General features: G+C 36.3%; 1 protein-coding gene across 1 annotated transcript in view; it reads right to left on the reverse strand.

Moving 5' to 3' along the window:
- Positions 1 to 25061, reverse strand: part of FER (FER tyrosine kinase) — a 120782-nt gene that overhangs the window by 78939 nt on the left and 16782 nt on the right. Inside the window, exons 5-9 of the mRNA XM_085042851.1 lie at positions 15004 to 15187; positions 12474 to 12611; positions 11501 to 11620; positions 5319 to 5441; positions 1809 to 1998 (exon numbers count right to left, since the gene is read on the reverse strand). Coding sequence (XP_084898977.1) covers positions 1809 to 1998; positions 5319 to 5441; positions 11501 to 11620; positions 12474 to 12611; positions 15004 to 15187 — 755 coding nt within the window. The remainder of the gene's footprint in view (positions 1 to 1808; positions 1999 to 5318; positions 5442 to 11500; positions 11621 to 12473; positions 12612 to 15003; positions 15188 to 25061) is intronic.

Here is a 25061-nt window from a genome sequence, read left to right on the forward strand (position 1 = left end):
CAGTCTGCAGTGGATCGTGACCATTGCCTTCTGGGGCAAAGCCTGCTGATCCCAAGGCAGCCTCAGTACCAAAGGCCTGCTGGATCCTGGGCATGTAAATGCTGAACTTGACTTAGCTGTAGAAATAAAGTTGCCTGCTTTCACAGTTAATCCAATTTTCAGTCCCATTCAGTCTCCTGCGCAAGGCAAGGACTTCCATATGTGGCACCTGTAAAATAAGTCTGCATGTCCAAGATCAACTTAGTTCTTCCGGCAAGCTTTGCCTTGAAGAAGCAAGAGAAGCAGTAATTCACAACTTAAATTCTTCAGATGAAACTTTACAAATCACACTTCATGATGGGTCTTCTCCACAAGGTAGCTTGAATGATCAGCACTATTTTCATAAAAGGTGAAGGCACTCTGAACTCTCACACAACATAAGCCAGATGAACTACATAAACTAGAGCAATTCACTAAAAGTACAAAATCGACATTAAAAATGAATGTTAATGTTATCCCCGATGCAAGAATGCATCCCTGACTTACTTTCACAAGCTGCCTTAACAGTAAATTTCCCTTACTGGTTTAAAAAATAAAACAACAGAAATGCAACTTATCCTCTATTATAATTCTTATCATTAGACTCATCATCTCAACTGACCGTAGCAGACACTATTCACTAGCACTACTACAGGATATGATATTAAATAACTAACAAGACAGCCTACCCGAAAAAAGATTCCAAGTGTTTTGCAGTCATTATCCTGATTTTTCTTTTCTCTTTCTTCATCTTTTTGTACTTTTTAAACTCCTTCTAGGTCATGACAAGAATACAAGTTTGCAAAATAACGTTTTGTACCAGTGTAAATGACAACCACCCGACAGTGCCTTGTAAATATTAAAACAGCAGTGGAAGTAAGAGAATGCTGACAATCAAGTATAATTGTAGAATGGGAATCAAACGGTTCCACAGACAGAGCAAGAAAAAAAGTTTTCCTCTCAGAAACAGCCATTTAATTATCATTTCACAGAGCTATTGCCCCATGGGCCAAAATGAATGTCAGGCTAAACCTCAAAGGAAAAAAGTCACAAATACCTCATACACATCAAAACTAATCCACAGACGCAAACACTACTGTTTGTTTCTTTAGTAAACAGGTACTGTTCGTTCGCTTTCTTATCTGCCCTACAAACTTTGCACATAGCTGCATACAATTGAGAAAAGGAAGTCACACAAAATATTAGCAAAGTAAGGTACTTACTTAAATTACATGAGGTCTCATCAGAGCAAAAAAACTTCCTTTTAATTATTAAGGGCATGTAAGCATTTAAAAATAAGTTGCAAGGAAACCAATGTTCATTTCTGTTTAAGAAAAGTGTAATTACAGTACATAAAATTAATTTCTCAATTCATAACACGTGCAGCAATTCCAGCTTTTGCTGTTAATTTTCAATCTACAACTGTGAATGAACTTCTTCAACACAGCCAAAGAAATTGCCAATAGCTACTCGGTCACATTTACTAACTCTATGTAAGTGCTAAGACTTTTCATTATAAAACAGTGTAATGAAAATCTAAGCATCAAGTGTACAGAAGACCAATCCAAGTCCCTAGACATGGATTGTTATGAATTATTACAACTTAAAAATAAAAAAAATTATGCAACCGAACTTCTTGTCCAAAACAGCGTCCAAAAATGCAAAGTGAAGTCCTCTCACTTTAGTTACCCTAGTGAGCATGTTGATCCTCTGATCCCAGGACTGAATTACAAAGGCAGGGCTACACAATTCAGTCAAACAGATCTCAAACCTACCATAAAAAAACCTACCATAGAAGTCACTGATCTGGCATCTTCTTCATAATTCACTACAGGTGGTGGCTCTTTCCCATCATTCTCTTGAACCTTTTGTTCCAGTAGTTCTTTCTGGGCTGCAAATTTTGCCTCAGAGCATCTTAACTGCTGGACTGTTTGCTTAAGTTCTTCAAGTGCTTGCTTTTGGCTCAGCAAGAGTACAATACTGCAGAGAAAAGTAACAATTTATAAATACACATGATTAAAACTAGTTAATTTGCTTCATAAAAGCTGCGGGGAAAAAAAGCATGACAATTCCTCAACATAGCCATTTATTCAAAGGTGAAGAAATTCTAGAAAACTTTCAAAGCAATAAAACAATGCAAACAAACACTCATTCTCTTTTCTTTATCAGGAAAACACCCATTCTCTTCTCTCTACCCCAAAAATCATGCCGTAATAAATATGGGTGAAACTCCTGTTTTCATCCACATTTGACTGAATTTATGAACAGTGGTGTTCGCTCTCCTTTACAGAACAAAAAATTTTAGATCATGAGTGCCAGTGATGAAAATCCACTGCAATCAGTGTAGTTGTTGCAGTAATTATTTGGAATATTAGACTTACCTCATATCCCATATAAGTTCATATGGCATCACATCAGAGATATCTGCATTTTCCTCTGCTCCTTAAGTACTTCTGCACTGTGTTGTAACTGTCTTCTTATGAAGCTATATAAACTGATCTTTATGAGGAGCTAAAAAAAACTTTTGTCTCCTGCTTTTTTAAAGTTACTCTCTGAATACCCCTCATACCCCTGAATACTCAAGACAATCATGATTAAATCATTATTGAAGAAAGCATTTAGAGCATCTGCAGGTATCCAGATGACCCTATTATCCCAAAGAACTGCCAAACCCAAAGATTACAGAAGCTGCCTAAAAGATAGAATCACCCACAGTATAACACAGACATCCTCGAAAGCACTTAACCAGAGCCCAGGGGCATGTGGTCTGTAAGACATGCACAGTTCTTAGTCTACAAGAACAGATCAAAGAGGTAACTGGACCAGACCTATGAAGAATGAGGACAATATAAAGAAAAATCAGAGTATTGTGTTCTGTATCTTCAGGAAACTCCCTAGAAGACAAACCCTCCTGCAAGCCCTACCCTTGAAGTAGAAGAGAAAGGCAAAAGTTGCTTATATAGAGATTCATTCTTCACAAACTGATGCTCAGCCAAGTAATTATTCAAATGGGTTTCAAAGTGACAGGGGAACCACCTGTCATAAAATCCTCACTGGTAGGAGAAGGTAAAGATCATTTCCCTACTGAGGAGTCACTAATGAACAAAACTCCACACAACCAGCAGAATGATCATTCATTCAAAAAAGGTGTATGCAGACATGATTACCAAATCTGAAACAGATTTGACATGAGCCTGCACAGATTTAAAAGCATCACAGAAGCAAATGAACAAATATCCTGGTGTTATCCTCAAGATAGTGTGTTTTCATCCTGTCTCGTTTATGAGAAAACATCATCCTGACAAAATAACAGGCTTCCAACATCAGCAAGGTTTGGTGAATGCACACTGGCTAGAGTGATATCCCCAAACACAGAATGGTTTCAACCTACCACAACACAGCGATAACGAGACATACTCTGCAAGTGAGAAGTCAGTCACAAGCAACTCTTTTTCCTGAACTGTGGCAAGATGGATTACCATCTAATTCAGTCTCCCAAATACAACTTTGAATGCTTGCCACTCCTGTCATGCAAGAGGAAACAAAATCTATAAAATTATTTGCCTGTGGCTTGCATGAGTGCAACCTTTAAAGTCCTTGTTGCTAGCAATAGCTACTAGCAACTTCAGAGAGTGAGATCTTGTGTGAAGGATCCCTGTAGATCAGAACAACACATGAGAAAGTGCTGAAAAGGTGAACTGAATCAAAAAACAAATGCTCAATATGCTATCACACTGGGAGGGCCTATGGTATGCTTGACATACACATATATAAATAAAATACAATTAAAACATTTTCTGTGTTGAAGGTAGTATCATCATTTGAAGATGAAAAGGGGTATTAGTGCCAGAGTAATGGTATCAAGACATGGCCATAAGGTATGACCTTATGCAGTCATAATTAAACCCAATGCAACAACTGGACAAGAACTTCCAGGAACAGTAAGTACATATTGAAACATCCTGATCACTCTGCACGGCAGCTAAAAGGTGAAAATGAGGTTTGTTGGAGGTAGGCATGATCAATGACAAACCAGAACAAGGATGATTTCAGGTAAGCCTTCATCTTACAACTAAGTGGCTAAGACAGATTCCCTGCCTTTTAATAAGACAAACAAGTACTGGTGCAATTTGAACTGAAATCATCTCCTTAACACCACAAACATCTGCTAAAGAATCATTTAGAGAAGCCTCCACACAGTAAGAAATAGAGGATAGTCCAAACTATTTTCAGAGAGTGATAACTGGTAACAAAACAATACTAAGGAGGAAAACAAACAACACCCCATCAAACTCAAATAGTTCAAATACAGTTGCATACACAAAGGAAGACAGGTCAAGAACCAAAAATTGGAAAACTCACTGTGAGTGCATGTGAACTTCACCAAAGAAAGGACAGGAAATATATAATCAAAACACTGATATCATATACATAAATGAAGTTTTGGATGTGAATTAAATACTATACAATGTATCATGTAATAAGATTCCTTAGACAAAGAGCTTCAAGACTTCTTAAATGGACAAAGGATTACCTGAAGGACTTGCAGTCCAATTCACTACTGGTACTGTAAACTAGTATTTATGACCGAATTAGTAAGATTAAGACTGACTGCAAGAAGAATCAGAAAAACATCACTACAGATAAAATATTTCTTTATCTGTTGTATTAATTTCAGCTCAGAATAGTATGTGAATTTTTTTTTCTAATTGCAGGTAGAAGAAAAACCTGAAGATGTTGCCCAAGAATGATTCTTTCTAACAATTTTTAATTTATGGTACACTAAAACTCTCGTCAATCCCTCACGTTTGGTACTTACTATGGAGTACTACAGGGTATGAGATTTATATTCTTTACATTTCCACTTTTGTAAAGGAAATGCAAAGAAGAATGAATTCAACCTGACAAGTTCCAAACATATTGCATAAGAAAGTCTTGCACATGACCCTGAAAGCATTTCACAGAATTACACCTACACAAAGAATTCTGTCCAACAGAGAGGCAATTGAACTCACTGATTTTCTTCGATCAAGCTGAAGTTACACCACTAATGAAAGGTCCAGCTCTTGAGCCATGCCAAAACTATGACAATTATATTAAATTCATGAAGCTGCTCAGTTCTTCAATGAGTTAGGGCCTGCAGTAGGCAAGAGTTATTTTAGAGATGAGAAACATCTTGTTGTTTCTCACAGTAATTGCTACACACAAAAACCGAACAAGATTAGTAAGTCTTAGGAATTGCACTACAGACAACTTTTTCCCCTCAAATTACTGTATTTTGAAATTTAATTTCAACTTACTCAGATTTCTTTTCACATGTCTTAGAGGACTCTTCTATTTTTTTCTCTAGCTCCAACACAAGTTCCTCTTTGCTCAAAAGGGTTTGCTGTGTCTGCATCAGTTCTTCTATTACTGTTTTTAACCTGTAAAATAGATTTCAGAAATCCAAGTTGTGAATGCATAAACTATATATATTTATGAACTCTGTAATTTTTTTTCCTGAAGCTGTAAATCTACTAATCCATGTAATCTATTTTATAGATTATCTTATGCAGTGCTTGGTGATTTTTTTTTATTTTATTTTTTATGTGTATGTGGATATACCTTTATGTTGTTAACCTGCATTATTAGATACCACACTAGCCAGAACCCATACTAGCATCTGTATACACACAAGGTAACAGAACAATCAGGTTCTCCTGCAGGTTCTCCTATCGAGAAAATATCTTTCCCAGAATATTTAACAAGTTCTGTAAATTACTGCCTTCCTAGTATATTGATAGATTATGAGATGCTTTAAGAAAGACAAAAGCCTTCCAGCTCCTAAAGCATGTGGTTAATAAATACATAGAATCAGTAGTTGGGTTGTATTTACTTCCAGAAATAGCAAAAATACAAATGATCACCTTCTGTTATAATAGTGATTATACCTTTCTTCACAATTACCTTTTTCAAGTTACAATCTCTGGTAACAGTTAATTCAAAGGAAAGATAAAACTGTACAAAAACAATACTAACAGAGAAGGGGTCATTACACTTTAAAACCAATACTGACACTTCGTAATTATGCTGGTAAATATTCAAACAAAAAAATTCAATGAATGTACAGCAATATTTGCATTCTGAACAATGCACATAATTGGCTTACATATTAATGACTTCTAAAATGCATACCAATATGTTGATTTCAAGACATTGTTAAATCAGAACAATATCTTAAAAATAAATAAGCATGTACATCTTGTTTCCTTCTTGGTATTTATCTACCCATTTTTAACTATCTTACTTTGTTTCCCCTTTATTTTCAAGCCCAGTTTCAATAAAATTACTGAAGGGAGAAGTGGAACACGGGCAAAATACATGTAGTAATTACCACTGCACAGATCTATGGCCCAAAGCCATTTCAGACCAGGGAGCGGCACACCTAGTTCTCTAAATATCTAGGAGGCACATTCCACACATCCATATACACCAAACTGAATTATTTGATTCTAAAGAGTGAATCAGTCCTCTCCTCCCAATATATTTTATACAATGTTGATTACATACAGCCCGTACTCAGTAGTGCATTTTATTCTGGGAGACTTAAATTACTAAAAACAGCCATAGAGCGAACAACCAAAATTTATTTCCCAAAAGAGCAAGCTTCTACATGTGTTTATTTTGAAATAAATACTCAAAATATTTTCCTCAAAGTAACATCCTCACAGCTCCCCTTTTCATACACATTTTTATCAGTTTAAGGGTATCAAAATCTGTATGCTGAACTTCTCTGTGTTTTCTTATACTGGGTCTCCAACTTAATACCAACTAACTTTTTTATTTTAATACCTCGCTAAACAAAGTAATTAACAGTTTTGTAAGAGCTTTTTGATCAGCTTTGTAAACAAAATTTTAATCAACATTGTATTTGCTTAACAACTTATTTACAGGAAGCAGGAGTTCTATCTTATGATCAAGCATCAACAATCATGAAATAAAAACCAAATTAGTAAAACTGTTCATCACTAGAAGAAATAAGTGTATACATGCAAATACAGTATCTCCATTATTTCACCACTTCAAAAATATGAAATTTTATATTTTATACTGCAGCATCAGATTGAAATAGAAAGTTGATGCAGCTCTTCCTGAATGTTTTGAGATACTTTAGAACATTTTTATTTATGTTAGAGAAAAAAAAAAGCTACTATATAGACACTAAACTCACTTGCCTCCTTGTAACTCAACATCTATTCTTTGTTTTAACAATAACTTTCATTCAAACTGACTATAATTGACAGCTCTGCATCTGCCTTGTATCATCTTGGCTGTGGTTTGCCAAAGGAATTTTCTTGTGGTGCCGTATTTGCCTTCTGGATACAATCAGTTTACTAAAGGATTTCTATTACTAACCAGTTAATCACTACAATCCTTATCAGCTTTAAAAAACACACAATAACTCTACCTGGAAAGCTTCATTTCATATTTCTTTAGTTATTAGCTCCATTCTGCCACAATTATCAATTAAAATGAACACTTGATCTTTAAAATCTTGTATTTCAGAAGATTTTTTAATCTAAATTGGATATTAATATGCTCACTGAACAACCATTAGCTCCCTCTGGTTGCCTCCTCTCAGCTTTTAATACATGTATCTTCAAAGCATAAACTTTTATCCTGTTACACTTTTCAGAATTTCTCAGTATTATTCAGTGACAGCCACAAATATTTATCAGGAGACACCGTAACTCATTCCTTAGAAAGGCTAGTTAGTCAACATTGACTTCTAACTACCTCCCTTTGTCAAAACTTTATTTATAAATAAAGTTTACCTTAGAATGTAAAAGCCAGTTTTCTCATCATGCTCTGTTAAAATATACTTTATTAAAACCTTTAAACAGTAATGCATGTAAAGCTGTCATTTTTCCATTGCATACTCAATAAAACAGTCAACTGAACCAAATATTACTAATTACAAATGAATATGTCTTTCAATGTTTTAAATGTTTCTGAAATAAATCCACCACGTGCACTTATGTTATTTGGTAGATAGTGAAGGCAGTTCTCCGCTGCAGAAACATAATGATGAGGCATTTTAAAGATCCAAGGCCATAATTTCAGTACTAAAGATCAACAGTCAGATTGCTATTGTTTCATCCCACACAGAGCTGACTTTTTAGAATTCTTCAGCTATGGATAAATTACATAGTACACTTCTCTTACTTGACAATGTCTAGTTATACACAGTTAATGCAAATACTTGGGGGGCATTTTTTGGCTGCAGTGGCTTTAAGGCAAGACTGTAACATATCTAAAATACAGTTAACAAGGTATATGAGTAAAGACAGCTACAGAGAACTGTAACAAAAAATGAGCAGTTCACACCTGCATTAAAAAGCAAAAGGACCAACAGGGTAAGAAGAAAGAGTTTTCACAGTCCCAGGAGACAGTGGAGGTTCATAATAATCTGCACTGCCAAAAATGTTCATAATAATCCAAATAAAAGGACAGTTTGAAAAGTTACAAAGAACGCTCATCCTATAATGTTACTTGTGCTCAGAGGAATGGTTTGAATATAAAGAATGCAGGAGGATTATTCTGGACCTTATGACACAGTGTGGCACGCCCCGAAGCCACACAGAAAGGGCGAGCCGCCACGCCGCAGCACCTGCCGGGTGTGCCCTGGTAGAGAGGCTCACTGACCGGTCTGCGGAGTCCCTGGGGGACGGAGGCGAGCAGGAACCGAGGTGGGGCAGAAGAATGTACGACATGCAGTCTGCAAGCTTCCAGGGATTTATTTGAGGGTCTTCGGATGAGGGTCCAGGGACGGCGAGAAGGGACGGAGAGACGGGCACGGGCTGAGGGCTGGAAGTCCGGAGGCTGCGAGTCCCGAACAGCCAGTGACAAAGGGTTATATGGGGAAGGAAAAGGGGAGTGGTTTGGTGCGCAGACCAACCGGGACAGCCAGAGGGAAGAGGGACAGGGACACAATTCAAATGAACCAACAATACACAACTCAAGAGGGAACAAAGGAGAAGTCTCTAGAAATAATTTCTTCAATCACAGGGGCTCATGGCTGGTTTCCACAGGTCTCCATGACCTAAACAGTCCAGGCTGTCACAGCCCCCTGCGGCTGGTCTGTTGAGCACTAGAACTTGCAGGCATGCACCACAGTAACTCAGTACCTCAGCTGTCATTTCAATATATATGAAAACAGGTAAATATACAGTGGGGAAAAAATAACCCACAGCTTTATTTATGTAGAGAGAATGAAGAGTGGTTCTAAAATGACCTAAACCACTCAGAAATGAGATCCTGGGGATACAGTAGACCGATTCCCTGAAAACACTGGCTTGATGAGCTGCTGGCGTCAGAAAATCGAATTGAATGATTTGCTAGGATTTGTTAAAAACAAAGCCGAGTAAGAACACAGGAAACTTCGGATGGCCTCCTGCTAAACAATGGATCTGGATTACCTGTGAAATTCAAGTCATTCTTCTCAAAACTAATACAGCAACCTTAAAAACATTCAAATAAAGACAAGATAGATAAAGCATGAGAAAGTTTTATGAAAGAACACACAAAAACTAAAAGATGGCTCTGAAAAAGAGATCACAGAGTAGACGTTGAACAGAAATTTACATTGTTGTAGGCAGAAAGGAAAAGATTGTTCCTACCCTCTTCCAAAACAAAAGCTTAAGAAACATTAAATTAAACAAAGTAATAGCAGGTTCACAAAATAGAACATTCATTTCTGGAATTCCTTGACCAAAAATTCTATGGATAACAGATACTTTTACACACTGAAACTGACTAGAGAAGTTAATGGAAGAAAAGTACTTCTAAGGACATTATAAACTATCTCCATGGCCATTAAAGACAGATAGTACTATTGTCTCAAAATATTACAGAGATGAAAATCATGGGAGGCTGAGGAAATAGCATTACATGATCATCTTGGTTTTGCTCTCCTCTCAAGACTTTTCCCTGCTGTCTAACATAGGAATGAAGAAAGTTGAGTGTCAGTCTTTGGTCTGACCCAATATGGTTTAACTGTTTTTCTCAGAGTCCCAAGTCTCTATCAGATGAACATCTTAAATACAGCAGCACTTAAAAGAGCTACCTGATTTCTGTGCCAGAAATAATGCCACACCATAAAATTTCTCACTCAAATTCACAAAACTATTTCAAGTGGATGAATGTAAGATTTGCAAGAGAGTACAATGAAAATTGTACTGAAAATGTATATTTGTAAGCAAATGTACAGACATACATTTATAGCACAAATATACATTTAATCAGAAACATTTATCAGAAAAGCAACATTTCATCTCTTTCATTTAGATATGCTGATGTCTTATTTCTAAACAATTGGATACAAAAGGCAAGTCAAACAAGAATTTATCTTTTTGAGCTTTTGAGTTTCTGTCAATGTTGAGAAAACACATGGATTAGAGTAACCTGAAGAAGACACTGCAATATGTTTACATTTGAACTACCTTAGCCTGATTTTCATTGTCAGAAAAACCTACAAGAAATAAGGATCATAGTTTGAATAAGCAAATGAAATTTAAGAAAAAAATATTAAAACTCCCACAATATATCCTTAATGTCTTATTTGCATCATTTTTATTTTCCAAGGGGAAAATATGAACTGAATTACAATAGACACAGCAAAAAGATCATGAACCAATGGAATTCTGAATTTCCCATTTTTAAGGCACGATTAATAGTTGCAATCTCACAAGTGACCACGCAGGACCATTTTATGTCGAAAGTTGAGCTTGATAATATATGAACATAATAATCTCAGCAGTTGACTCATTCCCCATAACAAATGATTAAAGGTGAAATTGGTAAAAGTAATGAAAATATTTAACTAGGCAATATATTAACAAAACACATACAGAGGTAGTTCATCACCCTGAATAGCTAAAAGCTCTGCAAAATGCTATACAACAGCTACAGCGGTGTTACAAAGTTAATGTATTTTAAAGGTTACAATAATGAGTAAGAATCTCCTTTGGAAAACAAAAGCAAACAAGCAAACACTCATAAAACCAGAGAAATAAATATATTCATAAAAATTTTCTATGCAGTGATTTAAATCACTGCCCACATCATTCTACTCAGTGGTTTCATTGAAATTTTTCATTTTTTTTCTCCTACAGTAGTGAATGTGGAAACACTTTTGGGAAAATGAATCAGCATGTTCCCAAAGAGGACCCACAGTAGATTTGGTGAATTTTATATATTAACTGGCACGGAGAGGAACATAAATTAAAAATTATGCCAGGTTTTTGGAGAGACTGAGGAGAAGGATTTTTTGCAAAGAACAGTAGAACCAGCATGGGAGAGAGTCTATAGACTGAAAATACTACGTTTAGAAAATGGACCTTTATTAAAAACAGGGACACAGCTATGCAAGGATCTCAGTGAGCACAGATATACTACTGAACAGCACTTCCAAATGATGACAGATTTGTAAAGACAGACTTACATAACTTGCAAACTTTCCGCTGTTAAGTTATTCCACATGATCTCATTAGCTTGAAGGTTTTCATTTTCTTCTAGTAAAGATGTATCAAACTCTATTTCTTGTTCAACAACTTCAGATGACCTAATTTAGTAAATAATTGTTAGCATTTCAAAATAATAATTGCATCTTTGAGTAGATCATTAGATCACAGAGCAAATCATTGGTTTTGAAATACTTTATTGACTAGAATATTGTTAAATTATATATGAAATAAAAGGACAGATAGCAACTGGATAATTATTCTTTTTCATTTGAACAAAGAACATATTCTAAAATCTCATTTTAGAATGCATTACAATTCTTTGAATCAAGTTCACTGCACAATCAAAGTTCACAAGGACTACAAATGTGAATGGGTCCCCTATTACCTTCTTCTGTCATAAAACTGCACATGACAGCCATCAATTTACACATAATAAAAAAAAAAAAGATAATGCAAGAAATCTCAGGGCTATTTCTGCATATACTAATACAGAGTAACAGTTCAATAAATGGGAAACGTACTTTACTTTTTAAGTAAAAACTTTCTTGCTTTATCTGCATGCTCTGACATCTCATCCTGCAATAACTGCAGAGTACAGAGGTACCTAGAGTTGACTTTGAACCAGAACAAGTTTCGCCCAGAATGCAAATTGCATACAAATAAACAGTAAAATAGCTCACTTCGAGTTTAGACTGTAATGTAAAATCTGCTGCCAGTACCAAAGTTATGGCTCTTCTCTTGTAACTGGAAATTTGTTTTTCCAGAGCCAGCTAAAGAGACAGTTCAACCAGCTCTCTGTATGTGCAAGTCAAACAGTTTTCAAATTACAACAAAGTTTTACAAGTAGCAATGAAAAAGCAACCAAACAGAAGCAAATTCCTCTAAACGCTTAAGCAGCGTTGCAGGTTAATGCAGCATTTCCTCATGAAGAAATGAGATGAAAATGTTTACCTGTGAGTATCTATGAAGTCGTTGTACTCAGAGTTAGGGTCTATCTGTTCCACCGAAGTCTGGATCTCTTTATGGACGTTCACAATCTCTTCTGTTACAAGACTGGTGATCTCGCTATACTCATCCAAGATCCCTTTTCTAGAGAACAAAAAAAATTCTAGTGTATAACATGGCACTGAAGGCACAGATGGCACTGAAGAGGCTTTAAACTTTCAGTTTGCTGTTTCTACAAACTCCTGTTGCAACTGGCTAAGAAGCGAAAAATAAGAAAACATATTATTCAAAGAAATAATGCATCATCTGAGGCTTTTTCTTGACAGACTTAGGCTGGCTATGAGTCTCTTAAGACCATGCTCCTTCTATTGGTTTCAGTGCACCTACACACAGCATAGCTAAACTAAAAACTGGAGAGATTACAAGAAAAGGGAATGTATAGAGTTCATTGATGACACTCTTGTTCACACAGGACCTGCCATGCTTGTTACAACCTAAAGATTTTCATGTTTCGTGACAAAATACATTGTGGCATAAGGCAAAATGACTCACAGAAAGGTGCATTTCCTTTAAAAACTGGTTTTCTGCACTAACTTTTTTTAATATACATATACACTATGATTTGTCATTCAGACAAAAAAAGGCACAAATCACAAGTATGCATATATTTACAAGAGGAAACAAAATCAACCAGTAAGTTGCTGCGAGGAAGTACAAACCACCCAACCTTACCTTTAGCTGCTTCCAAGAGTGGGAAAAACCAAGTGAAGAGTGAACGGCAGAGGAAGAGGTGGTATTGTGACACTACTCTTAATAGCATCCAGTGACACATACTCAGAATGCCCTTCTATTCTCCTTAACTTTTAGCTTTCCTTCATCATATACCTTCAAATTATTTCTTATTTTATTTTTATCTCTGGAAAATTTGCTAGCTTCCCAGGATCTGAAACATGGTGGCCAAAAAACACTAAAGGATTTTGGCTAGCACAGAGAAACATGCAGAGAAAAAAGTATCAATACATTTATCCTGGACAAGATCTCATGTTATGCTTACTCTGTAAAAAAAAAATTGTGTGATAGGATTTTTTCAATACTTTAGTTCTGAGCAGAAAACAGACAAGAGAAGGCATTAAATCTTGCCCTGTCTGAGAATATCAGAATATCATGCGTGAAAAGATTCCAGAAAATAATTCATGGAGTGTGATGAAAACATAGCTAAACATCAACTACAGCAATGCCATGTCTAAGAAAAAGAGAATCTGTGTCAATTAAGATCATTAAAAATAAAAAGAAAAAAATCATTAGCAATATTAATCAATACGTTTTCAATTTAAAATATTAATTCACCTGCAAAATTAGGGTTATTGAGGAAGTTTTGTTTCATACAGGTTGTCATACCAAGCTCTACACCTGAAATCGGCATCTTTTTATGTACACTGAAGTTATTATTGAAGAATAATTTTCCAATACATTCAGAATTCACAAAATTGTCTATGCAGTGACAAAAATATTTTTAAAATGTTTTTACTCCAGGCAGAGCAAAGATGAGTGGTTTCAGCAAGTTCTTGTTCCATCATAAATTTCTTCAGTTAATTATATTCTCATGATTCTGAAAAAATCACCTTAAATAGCGCACACACATTTAACTGTAGCCTTTTGCTGTGATCTTACATACAAAATTAAAAGGACTATACAGGGACGAATGCAAAGGTTTATTTCAACACCAGCAACTGAGTAAAGAAAAATAATATGATACTGCATAGGAAAGCTAATGATGCCTGCACCATGTAAAGTATGGAATCCCCAGCTCTCCCTCACTTCCAGTGCACTGAAAGCAAGATGACTTCAGAATAGGCAAGAAAATGAGCTAAAGAAGAGTGTTTCACATCTAAATGAACAACACTCAAAAAAAAGGTAACCACCCTTTCTTACAGGCTAAGACAAAGAGGCAGCATGGTGGTTACAAACCAGAAAGGAGGGCTGGAAGTCCTCAATATCTGTTCTCAGAGATCATCACATTGCACATACTCTGTAATGATGCAAAAATTATCTCTTAGGAAAGAGATAATTGTATTTTTAAGGGTGGATTCCTCAAGTGACATCAAGTTTACATAATCCTGTTAATTCTCCCACGCATGTAATTAACCACGCATCTGGTTTGGCCCTCCTCCACAATCACTTTCAAGATTGCTGGGCAGTTTAAACCAAATTTGTTGCTGGTGGAATTTCATAATAACCACTACCACTACGGCAACAAACTTGCCATAGTCTATCAACTGAAGGACAAATCATGAGCTCAGATATCAACACTGCAGTCATTCTGTATGAATTTATAAGAAGATGGTGCCTTGTTGGTAGGCTTATGTAAGCACTCAAAACTACTGTCTCCATCATTTGGATAGATTTTTTTCAACTGTTATCCCCTGAAACATAGTTAATTAATCACAGTTGCTTATTTTCAAATATCCCTATAAATTACTTAGAATATCCCACATTAAAATTGTACAAGTTAGAAATACGTAAGAATACATCTTACAGGGCTTTAATCATTTCTTCTTGCATCTTCTGTAGTGAATCAAGTAACAGAGGAAGTGTAGTATCATAATATTGGTGCTGATGTAACTGTGCTCCTTTCAGTGCCAACACATACTGGTTATGCAACATATGAAGTTTCATAGTGGCTTTTTCACATCGATCTTTGGCTTTCTCTGTCTCCTTCCCTAAGAGAAAACAAAACAAAAATGCACACGGTGGTTTAAAAGTATACAGGCCTGTAGATGACACACACCTGGTAGATTAATGGAAGGTTTGCCCCTTTTTCTGTAGTAATTTTTAAGGTACTTCTCTGAGGAAAGTGGAATCCTACCATTTTCAGATAATTAGTATAACCAAATGTCTAAGTTTTCTAATTAATAAACTATGTAAGAAAAAAGTTACTTTTTTTGAGTAGAAACATGAGAATACATTATCCAAAAGTATATTAAAACCACAAGTATAAAAATAATATAACTATGAAGAAAGAAATCTCAGACACGTATTTAATAATTATCTCAAAGCTATTCTTTTATTTGCAAGTGAATATTTTTCACAGATGTAGTAGAAAGAGATGTCCTACTACATCAGATTCATTAAAAATGATTATGTTTTGTGTTCAAACATTCTTTTTGCTGCATATAATCCTAATAAAGCAATGATGCAGTATACATATGAGTAGCTGAACTCACACTATTACTCCTGTCCAAAATGGGTAGCTTCTCTCTCACAAAATAACATTTTACCATCATTTTGATATCCTCGTCAGGAGGTTTGGCTCTACAGCCTCAGCTTTGCACCACTGAGATTGGAAGTCTTCAAGTCCAGGCTTACAGGACCAGATGAGGGCTGAACTGCAGAGCTACCAGGTGCTTCAAGAGGTCACCTGTTCCATTCTTTGCCACAGTAACTGCACAGCTATGTGGGCTATGGTAACAACACTGTTTCCACCACAAACCCAAAACACAGCCCCGTAATAGCTGCTGTGAAGAAAATTAACTCTATTTCAGCTGTAACCAGGACATTAACTGACATCCTTACTGTCTTCTTGACATTTATGAAGTATCTCATTACTTTTTCAGGAACCAAAACAATTTTAAATGAATCCCATACCTGCAAATATCAAGTGCAGAGTCACAACTACCTGCACAGATATACATACACTACCTCTAAAGCAATCTCATTCACATCACTACATTTCTTACAAACTTAAAATAATTTATGTAATAAAAAACATGTCTACTAACCATCACAAAGCAGCTGAGAAAAAAGAAAATGTGAGCATTCATAGCCAAGTGACAGAACAGCTGCTTGAAAGCAGACCTTGAAGAGCTGCGTCATATAAGAAATACACAAGGGACTCTGAACTCAAATAAATCAAAACACAGACACACATTAAAGGCACACTAAAAAAAAGTTGAGGGAAAACCAGTAACAAATCCTCTTTCATATAGACTGGAGTCGGCAAGCTTGACAGAAAAAGTAAATGACAGTCACCATATAAAACTAGCTGGTACAAGAAAAAGATTTTTTTTCATTCTGTGATCACTACCCCAGACCTTCAGAGATTTCCAGGATGAAACACTACTTTGTGAAATAGTCAATGAGTCTCTTTCTTCTGAGGTCTCAGAAGGAGAGGTTACAGAATAAATGACATAAGAACAAATTTTGAGGACTGGATGGTGCTTAGCTCTGAAACTTCAAAGGTACTTGAGAAAGCTTTAGCTGAAATATTAGGATTAGTTTTTACAGGAGGAAGTATGCATTCAATGGAGAGCTCCAGGAAAATCAGCTGGACTCTGAAAGATGAGATGATGAAGATGATGAAGATGAAGATGAAGATGCCGTCTGAAAGCAGCAAACAGGGAAACCAAATGTGAAGAACTGGAAAAGAAACCTTGAAAAGTACTGATTAAAACTCACGATGGTAAATTACAGAGTGAATGTTTAGCAAGATGCAGACAGGTGAAAAACTATTCAGTGTTAGTAATTTGCTGTAAGCTTACTGAATGCACACAGAAATGAGATCAGAAAGACTGATGGAAATGTTAAGTTCAGAAGCTGCTGGACACAATTTTATTTAGCAAAGGTGTAGGCAGAGTTGCTATGCCATTGATTAAATCCACTTAAAAACATGCCATTTGTTGACCTCAAAGTGGATATATTTGACATGCCAAAGGCTTAGAGAAGGGCATTAACCATCAGAAAGGTAGGAAACAAGAGGAATACAGAAAGAATTACTACAATGAAGGGTGCTGAAGCACTAGGAGTCTGAGGAGGAGAAGGTAAGAAGAGATGCAGTTAACAGACCTGCACGATCTCTTTCAATGTAAAAACTGTACAGCATTATATGGAAACAGTAAAAACAAAGACTTTCTTCAAGGAGTATGCAGCTAACCTATGTATTCTCTTCGTAAAAGTTATCGTAAGCATGAAAAACTTATGTGGTTCAACAGTGAATGGACAAGTGTATGAAAAAAAAATCCTGAAGAGCTACTAAAAACTAGGACGGCACTTCTGACTCAGGAACTCCCTAGGTAACAAATTACCATGAAGCTGGAGCACATTTCTATCAGTCTGTACTCTTGTATGGCTCTCTAGACACTTGCTGCCTTGCCACTTTCAGCTACATTTCAAACATGGATTAATAAAAATCACTTTAAAAGGATATTATGTCTTTCTTTTAATTGAAAACAATCTAGCTGCTGACCTGATTTTGTACATGGAAGGTACAGACTTCTTACACTACAATTCTCTGAGTAACTCTGTACGACAAAGTCAGAACACATCTCCAGAGCTGTCACCGGAGAAGAATTTTCCATGTAGGTATGAACGAAACAATCCATTTTGAAAATTTCTGTAGAACTGTTTTGGAGAGATAACATTCACAAGTCTATCTTAAACTTTCGCCAGACACAGCAGGTTTTGTCATTGGCCAAGCATCTAAACTCATGTTTCATGAGGAGACTAATTTTTTTCATTTTCCCAAAACAAACAAACAAACAAACCCCCCCCACACACACAAAAAAAAACCCACCAAAAGAAAGCCAAAAAAATACATGCTATTTATTTCTCAATGAAATGTAGACCATTTATAAGGGTACAAAAAAAAAAATAATCCAACACATCAGAATAACATCCCAGATGTTAAATAGCCCCAAATGCACGTCTGACACCAGCGTAACAACGTAATGGGATGGTGTAAAATCCCATTTTTGCATCTGCCTTAAGGACTAAATTCCTCCTCCATATATATTATTCCTGAAGTAGAACACCTCAGCAAATTTCAGAATACCATACAGAAGTATCATACAGACTTTTTTCTAAATGCAGTAGGCTACAGAGCCAACCTGGTTACCTCCAGAGTAAAACATACACACTGTAAAGTCTTTCTGGAGAAGGAGAGGCATGTGGAACATGGGGAAATAATGAAAGGTGACCGAAGAGGGTTTGGAAGTGAACAGCTCACACAGCAGTTACAGGATAAAGACTGGATGAAAAAGGAGAAGACAAGACAGTTGGAAGCCAAGGCTAAAAGCACCGAGTTTTGCTTGCCACTTTATTGGGAGACACTGTCCAGGGAAGCCAGAAGAGTCAGGCAAGGTGTTGGCAGAGGCAAAAATTCAGCATTGCTTCTAGGGTTTATTCTGTGTTTGGCTATTCCTACTCAAGCACACCTCAGATTAAATAACCCAAAATTATCTCCACATGTCGTAATTCATAGGAGACAACCTACGAGTTGTCCATGCATGAGTTTAAAATACATCCCTTATCAGTTTTCAGCTTTTAAAATATCAGCACATGAAATCCAACCATGTACCACCAGTACAGGCTTCTGACGTGTAGTGCAACAAACCACCTTTAACTGTTAAACTAAACTGAAAATTTACACTAAAATTATCAAATCCACATAATTAGCAATTTAATAATACTGTATCTCTTTCAGAAACCTCATTAAAAGCTAAACTATCCAATTTTCCCATATGTTTTAAGGACTTAATACCTTTGATGTACATTATTCCTCAGCAGAACACCTCAACTAATTGCGACACAAACCAAATCATCATATTCACTCAACTTTAAAATAGAGCCTTGGACCTATATTTAATTCAGGGAACAGAGTTACAGTATTATTTCCATATTGTAATTTATTTTTTAAAGTAACAAAATGCAGTAAGGCAGAGTACACAGTAGCTCTACATGTCAATTAGCACAGATGAAAACATCCAATTTTCTTTATCTGTATAATGAATTTCATAAATAGATCTAATTGGAATTCTACTGCCATCAGCTGTTGACAAAACTGTTTAATGTTAATAGAAACTGACTGTGTATACAATATGTCACACCATAAACTGTACTGTGAAGCTTGCAAAATTCAATTATAGAGGTTTTACATTTACAAAGAAAAGCCTGGCATTCTTTTTCAATCCTTCTGGAGTCTAATATTTCAATTTCTAATAGAAACACATCTAAGATTGCACTACATACAGTACAACACAGCCATCCAGGAAAAGAATGTTTTTGGCTATTTTCAATTAAAAGGCAGATTTGCTAATCCAAAGTTATGGCAATCATAAGTATTACTCTTGTGGCCTAACAATCACCTAGAATGGAAGAAAAAATACCGGATGGGACAACTAACAGTAAAATTTCAGTTCATAATGTTCACTTAATCTTCTTTTAAATCAGAATCAATGTGCAGTGCAAATGCCTCAAAGAAACTGACCTTAAGAAAACAAATACTGCAAACTGAGAACATTTTCACACATATTTTGGCTTTAAAATAAATAATCCTGTCAAGAAGCTCAGGTTTTTACTCTCTTACAACTCTTCCTAGCTAGACCTTCAGCCATTAAAAACTGAGGACAAAGTGTTCAAAAAAGAGACAACAGAGATGATTATAAAGGCTTAGCTCACAACAGACCAACTAAATTTCTAGATTTACAGCTCCTGGTATTGAAATGTGACCTTTGGCTTCAGTGCACAGCGAATGCCATCCTGTGAAGTTAAACCAATGAAGATAATACCTATATGATGCCTAGGATTTTAGCTTCTGCATTTCTTGTGTATCTGTAGTTTTAGTGTGTGGCTCTGGACCCCATATAGAGTGCTAAAACTTCTGTTCCTACCATATTTTAGATTAAAAAATTCCTCTGAGTTGGAAATCCAAGGACACTTCGCTGCCTCAGAGCTCCAAGATATGCAAACAACAGTGAACTGGAGGGAGCAAACCTGGAGTAATTGACAGTATCACCTGAAGTTATAATTGGAGGATTGAGGCTTGATACGTTAATGAACAGAACTTACAAAGCATGAAAACCTTGTGATTTAGTGTCCATTTTGGGTGTAGCCTCTCGAGTAGGCTTTGTCCACCCTGAATGTACCCTGAATGTACCTTGAATGTACCTGAATGTACCTTCAACACATCCAACTGCTTTTTATTCTTCTAACTGTCTAGCCTCTGTTTTAGGTAAGTCCTGTTCAGGTATTGATCTGACACAATATTACACAAGCCCAGTTTTTGACAATTAATTTAATTCAGTTTCAAAAGGAGCCACAGTGACACATCTGATGCAACAATATATCGTAACATCCCCCCAATAGAAACACAGTGAGAAATTTTAAATATGGAAGAACTGTGGAAATAGAAAAATAAAATGAAAGGACCAGCTGAAAATCCACACAAGTAACAAGAAGGAAGAAAGTCTTTATACATAAAGAAAACTATGACTACCAATACCAGAGAAACCGAGGACTAAAATACACGCCAGGAACTCACAGAACTGTCTCTTGTAGTTCAGGGACTGCAAAAAGTAAATCCATTCGAATTCCTGGGTATAGGCAAGCATAGGGAAAAACAGCAGAGGCAATGTCCTAGGAAATGTGGGCACCAATAACACTGCCACGAGAAACCTGGGCAGCACCAGAAGTGACAACAGAGCTCTAAAAAGCATGAGGGACCAGGTTGTGTCCCCCAAAATTCTGCCAGTGAAGGGAAAGGGTGCAGGGAGGGCTGACAATACAGGCTGATAAAGTAGCTTTGGAACCAGTGCTGGCCACAGGGGTCTGGATTCTACAACTATGGGACCCTTTCTACAGACCACCATCTGCTTGAAAGATAGGAAGCACCTTCCTAAGAAGAGTAAAAGTATTTTTGCCAGAAAGATGACTTACCTCATTAGGAGGGCTTTAAACTAGCAACTACACAGGACGGAGAGGGTGACTGGCAGTCCTGAGGGGGCAGTGGAGGAGAGACTGCCAAGGAAAGGGCATGGTGAGATGGGAAGGGACCACAAAGACAACAAAATGGGCTTGGATGGGGTCACCTCCAGCAGGTGCAGGTGGGCAAGAAGGTTCTGACAAGGCACCAATGTGAGAATAGCCCCCCAAATACTCTCCAGGACCTCAACATGCTGGCATGACATGCCTGTGTATTACTACATGCAGTGTGGTACCCAAACATGGTGAGTTGGGTGTCTTGCGTGCAGTTGTAGGGCCAGGACATTGTGCGATCATGGGGCCAGGGCTGGAACTATGCAATGGAGAGTTCAGACTTCCTGGGGGAGAGCAGCCCAAGAAGTCCAGGAGAGGGAGTTGTCCTTTGCAAGAGGGAGCAGCTGGAGTGCTTGGAGTTCTGTGTCAGGATGGATGAAAAGCAACACAGAAGGAGTGACCTTAAGGGTTAGGATTAAAGAGGGAACAGGCAAGATCCCACAGAAAGCTAAGGAGCTTGGCTTCAAGTATCTCAGTATTTCCTTCCATTTAAAAAAAACCTTTTGATTTCAGAAAATTTTAACACGGAAAAAGAGGGGAGAATCAGAGATTTTGCCTGGGGTTTTTTTTGTTTTGTTTTGTTTTTTTTTTAAGGAAGCAACAGCCCTCCCCTGAGTAAATACGCAAATCTTGGGCATAAAATTATTTTTGAGACAGAAAAAACTTTTCCGTTTGATTTAGAAACTTTTATTTTTGTAAATACCAGTACTAAACTATAAAGCTGTCAATGCATATAGTGATCTACTACACATTTCCCATTGTTTATGATTGCAGCTTTTCAAATAATTTTCCAGAACTGCGATTATCTTTACATCCATATTTTTTCAGCATTTTCAACAACAGAAATAATTTCTAAACATTTTGCTGTCTTTACATTTGTTCATCAATAACTCCAGTATAGTCACTTCCTTACTTATTTCAACTTTGGAGACACACCTTTTCACAGAGCATTATTTAATTGTCCCTGGAAAAGAACACTCTATTATATTATTTGCTTACATTATGGTACTGAACACATTCTTTATATTTATGAATGAGATAGCCATGGATTCAAACAGCTCTTCTCCTAGCAACATTTTTTTTTAAACAATTAAGTATTTTTATATCAGAGAATCATAGAGGTTGACACAACTGCTCCACAGACTGAAACTGGAGAAAATACTATTGGGGCTGCAACACGGTCTTTATCTCAACTGAATTTTAGTAAGGACTAAGCACTTAAATTACAGCAAATAATTTAAAAGCCTAGATATGATGAGAAAAAAGGACTACTTTTCATATCAAGCCAATGTAACAATGTATATTCATGTTAATTGATTCCCAATACTGAAGAGTATGTTACACAACTTACAGTGAATTCTTGAGAAAAAATGGTTGCACCCTGTTTTTGGAAGCAACGTTTCAACTTCTTCAGTTCTATTTCCTCATAGTTTGCTCCATTTCCCAGGTTTTCATCACTCAATAGGAAAGACATAGGTTGTAGAACTTGGTCTGTAATTAATTATGCTATCATACCCATTTAACTGATTTCGGGAACTTCCTGACACAAGTTATCTCCTTAAATTCTGTATTTCATACTATAATGCCAGACTTGTGTCCAAACCTTTCTAATTCCTATCTAGAGAGTAGTTTTTATGCAAACTGCTGCCACTGAACTAGGATATCTTTGACTGTTAGTTTTTTCTGTAGAAGCACACTCAGAAATTTAGCGGGTGACTAGCCTTATCATCACTCTGCAAATCAAGAGGTGCAAACACAGTGCTCTTAATTAACACAGGTTTTACAAGACCAAAATCACAACAATAGACAGAAACAAGATAGGATCTCCACGTTCAATCTCTAAGGTCTTTTCCCCTTTATGTTTTGCAAGTGTAATTATAATAATAAATTAATAATAAATTACAAATAACAATTACTTTTCTAATGGAAAAAAAACCCCAAAACTATCTGCGTATATTAAAAAAAAACAAATTTACAGAATACCAGATCTAAACTTCTGAGTTAAATATTAGTTCACCAAAGCTCTCCGCCTTATCTTATGTAAATAACATGGCATAAAAATGGCAAAAACTAATGTTCTGTCTTTTGAGCTGCTGTCAGATGTTTGAGCTATTAAGCACCTCTAGCCAATTCTCTCAGTCCTGTGCCTGCTGGTCTGTGAGGACTGAGGAGAGCACACCCCGGGGCTGTGTGTCTATGCTAAGAGGAAACAATATGCCCAAGCTGGTCCCACACTCCACAAGATGTCACCACAATCTCCTTGCAATTGCTGGAGTTTCCTGCCCTAGAAGCCTTATTTTACAGAGAAGAAACAACCCTTCCCCTTCCAAGCAAGCACTGGCAATACATACATGTTGAAACACTTACAGCAGAGGATTAATTTTAAATATAAGCAGTCTGCTGACCTCTGTGAATATGACACACCAGTTCAGCCAGTGCCACTTGTTTTGTCTGAACAATGTGAGTGTTTCAGTCAAAACTAAGCTTAAAAATCATCCTACTAGGAGTTTACCTCACTGCAGCAACAACTACAGGCAACACAAGCCACCAGGAAACGTAGCTGTAAAATAACAATTTTACAGGCATCTCAGAATGAATGCACCAGCCACCTAGTAAGTATTTTCTGACCACTCGGCTATTACAAAGAATAGTAGGACAATAATTTGATTCAATGAAAGCTTTTTTAACAGCTCCCTTATCATAGATGTAAGCTTATGCTGTTGTGCAACTTCAGTCTGTACCACACATGTCACATCAATTCAGATGTATTAAATCACCAGAGTTGCAGGGAAAACAGTCTTCCAGCAGAAGCAATGTGGTATAATGTGCTAGGTGTACAGTTAATACTTCTAGGCTCCTCTAAATCACAATGTTGTCAAGGAACACAAGCCTACAGAAATCTGGTGCAATATTTTTTATGCTGCAGTAGCAACATAAAATGAAATTATGGTATTAAATACTTAGAATCAATATATTTTTCCTTTACTATTTATTTCAGATCCATTATGTCACATACGAATGCCGCAACATAGCTTCTACATTCAATCATTAATGAACTAGGAATAAGAATACATTAAACACCTGTAATTAATGTATTTACGCAAAACCTGTAATTTTTTCTAAATAGTATTTTGTATTAAAATTCAGTAAAAACCTCCCAAAGCTACGCTGGCTCTGTTCCAACTTGCACTATTTACTGATATATGAGCAACTGTTTCATACTTCAACACCTAACACCAAAATCTGCCACAAAAATAGATGCTAAATTATATTATTGCATTTCAACTTTTTTTAAAAACATGTAATGACATGAGTATAATTATTGTTTCATGTAATCGTTCTTTTCTTATTTAAATAGCAGTAAGTAGTGCTTAATCAAAAAATTAAAGGATTTAAACATTTGAAACCCACCCAAACAGATGGAACTATACTTAACAGAGATGCACAATCCTGCAGAAACAAAAATTATGCAAACAGCAAACTTAAGTGGAAGCAGTTACTGGTCGAACCAAATGAGATTCAAAATGTAATGAAATATCTCACTTCATACTTACAGTTGTCCTACAGTCTCCATTTTGTATTCTTAACACATTATTCATTAAATTATTTCAGAAGATTTATGACTTCTTTAGGGAAACAATGCCTTTTCCATCTGGCACAAATTTTGGCTTGATGTATTGTTATGCAGCAGCAACATCAACACGCCACATTCTAATCACCTTGTTACTCAGCATCACTGATTACCACAGCACTGTAAACTCAGACTTGTATACACCCTGAGACTGT

This window comes from Lichenostomus cassidix, chromosome Z, assembly GCF_008360975.1.
Source record: "Lichenostomus cassidix isolate B80296 chromosome Z, HeHo_3.0, whole genome shotgun sequence".
NCBI classification, from domain to species: Eukaryota; Metazoa; Chordata; class Aves; order Passeriformes; family Meliphagidae; genus Lichenostomus; species Lichenostomus cassidix.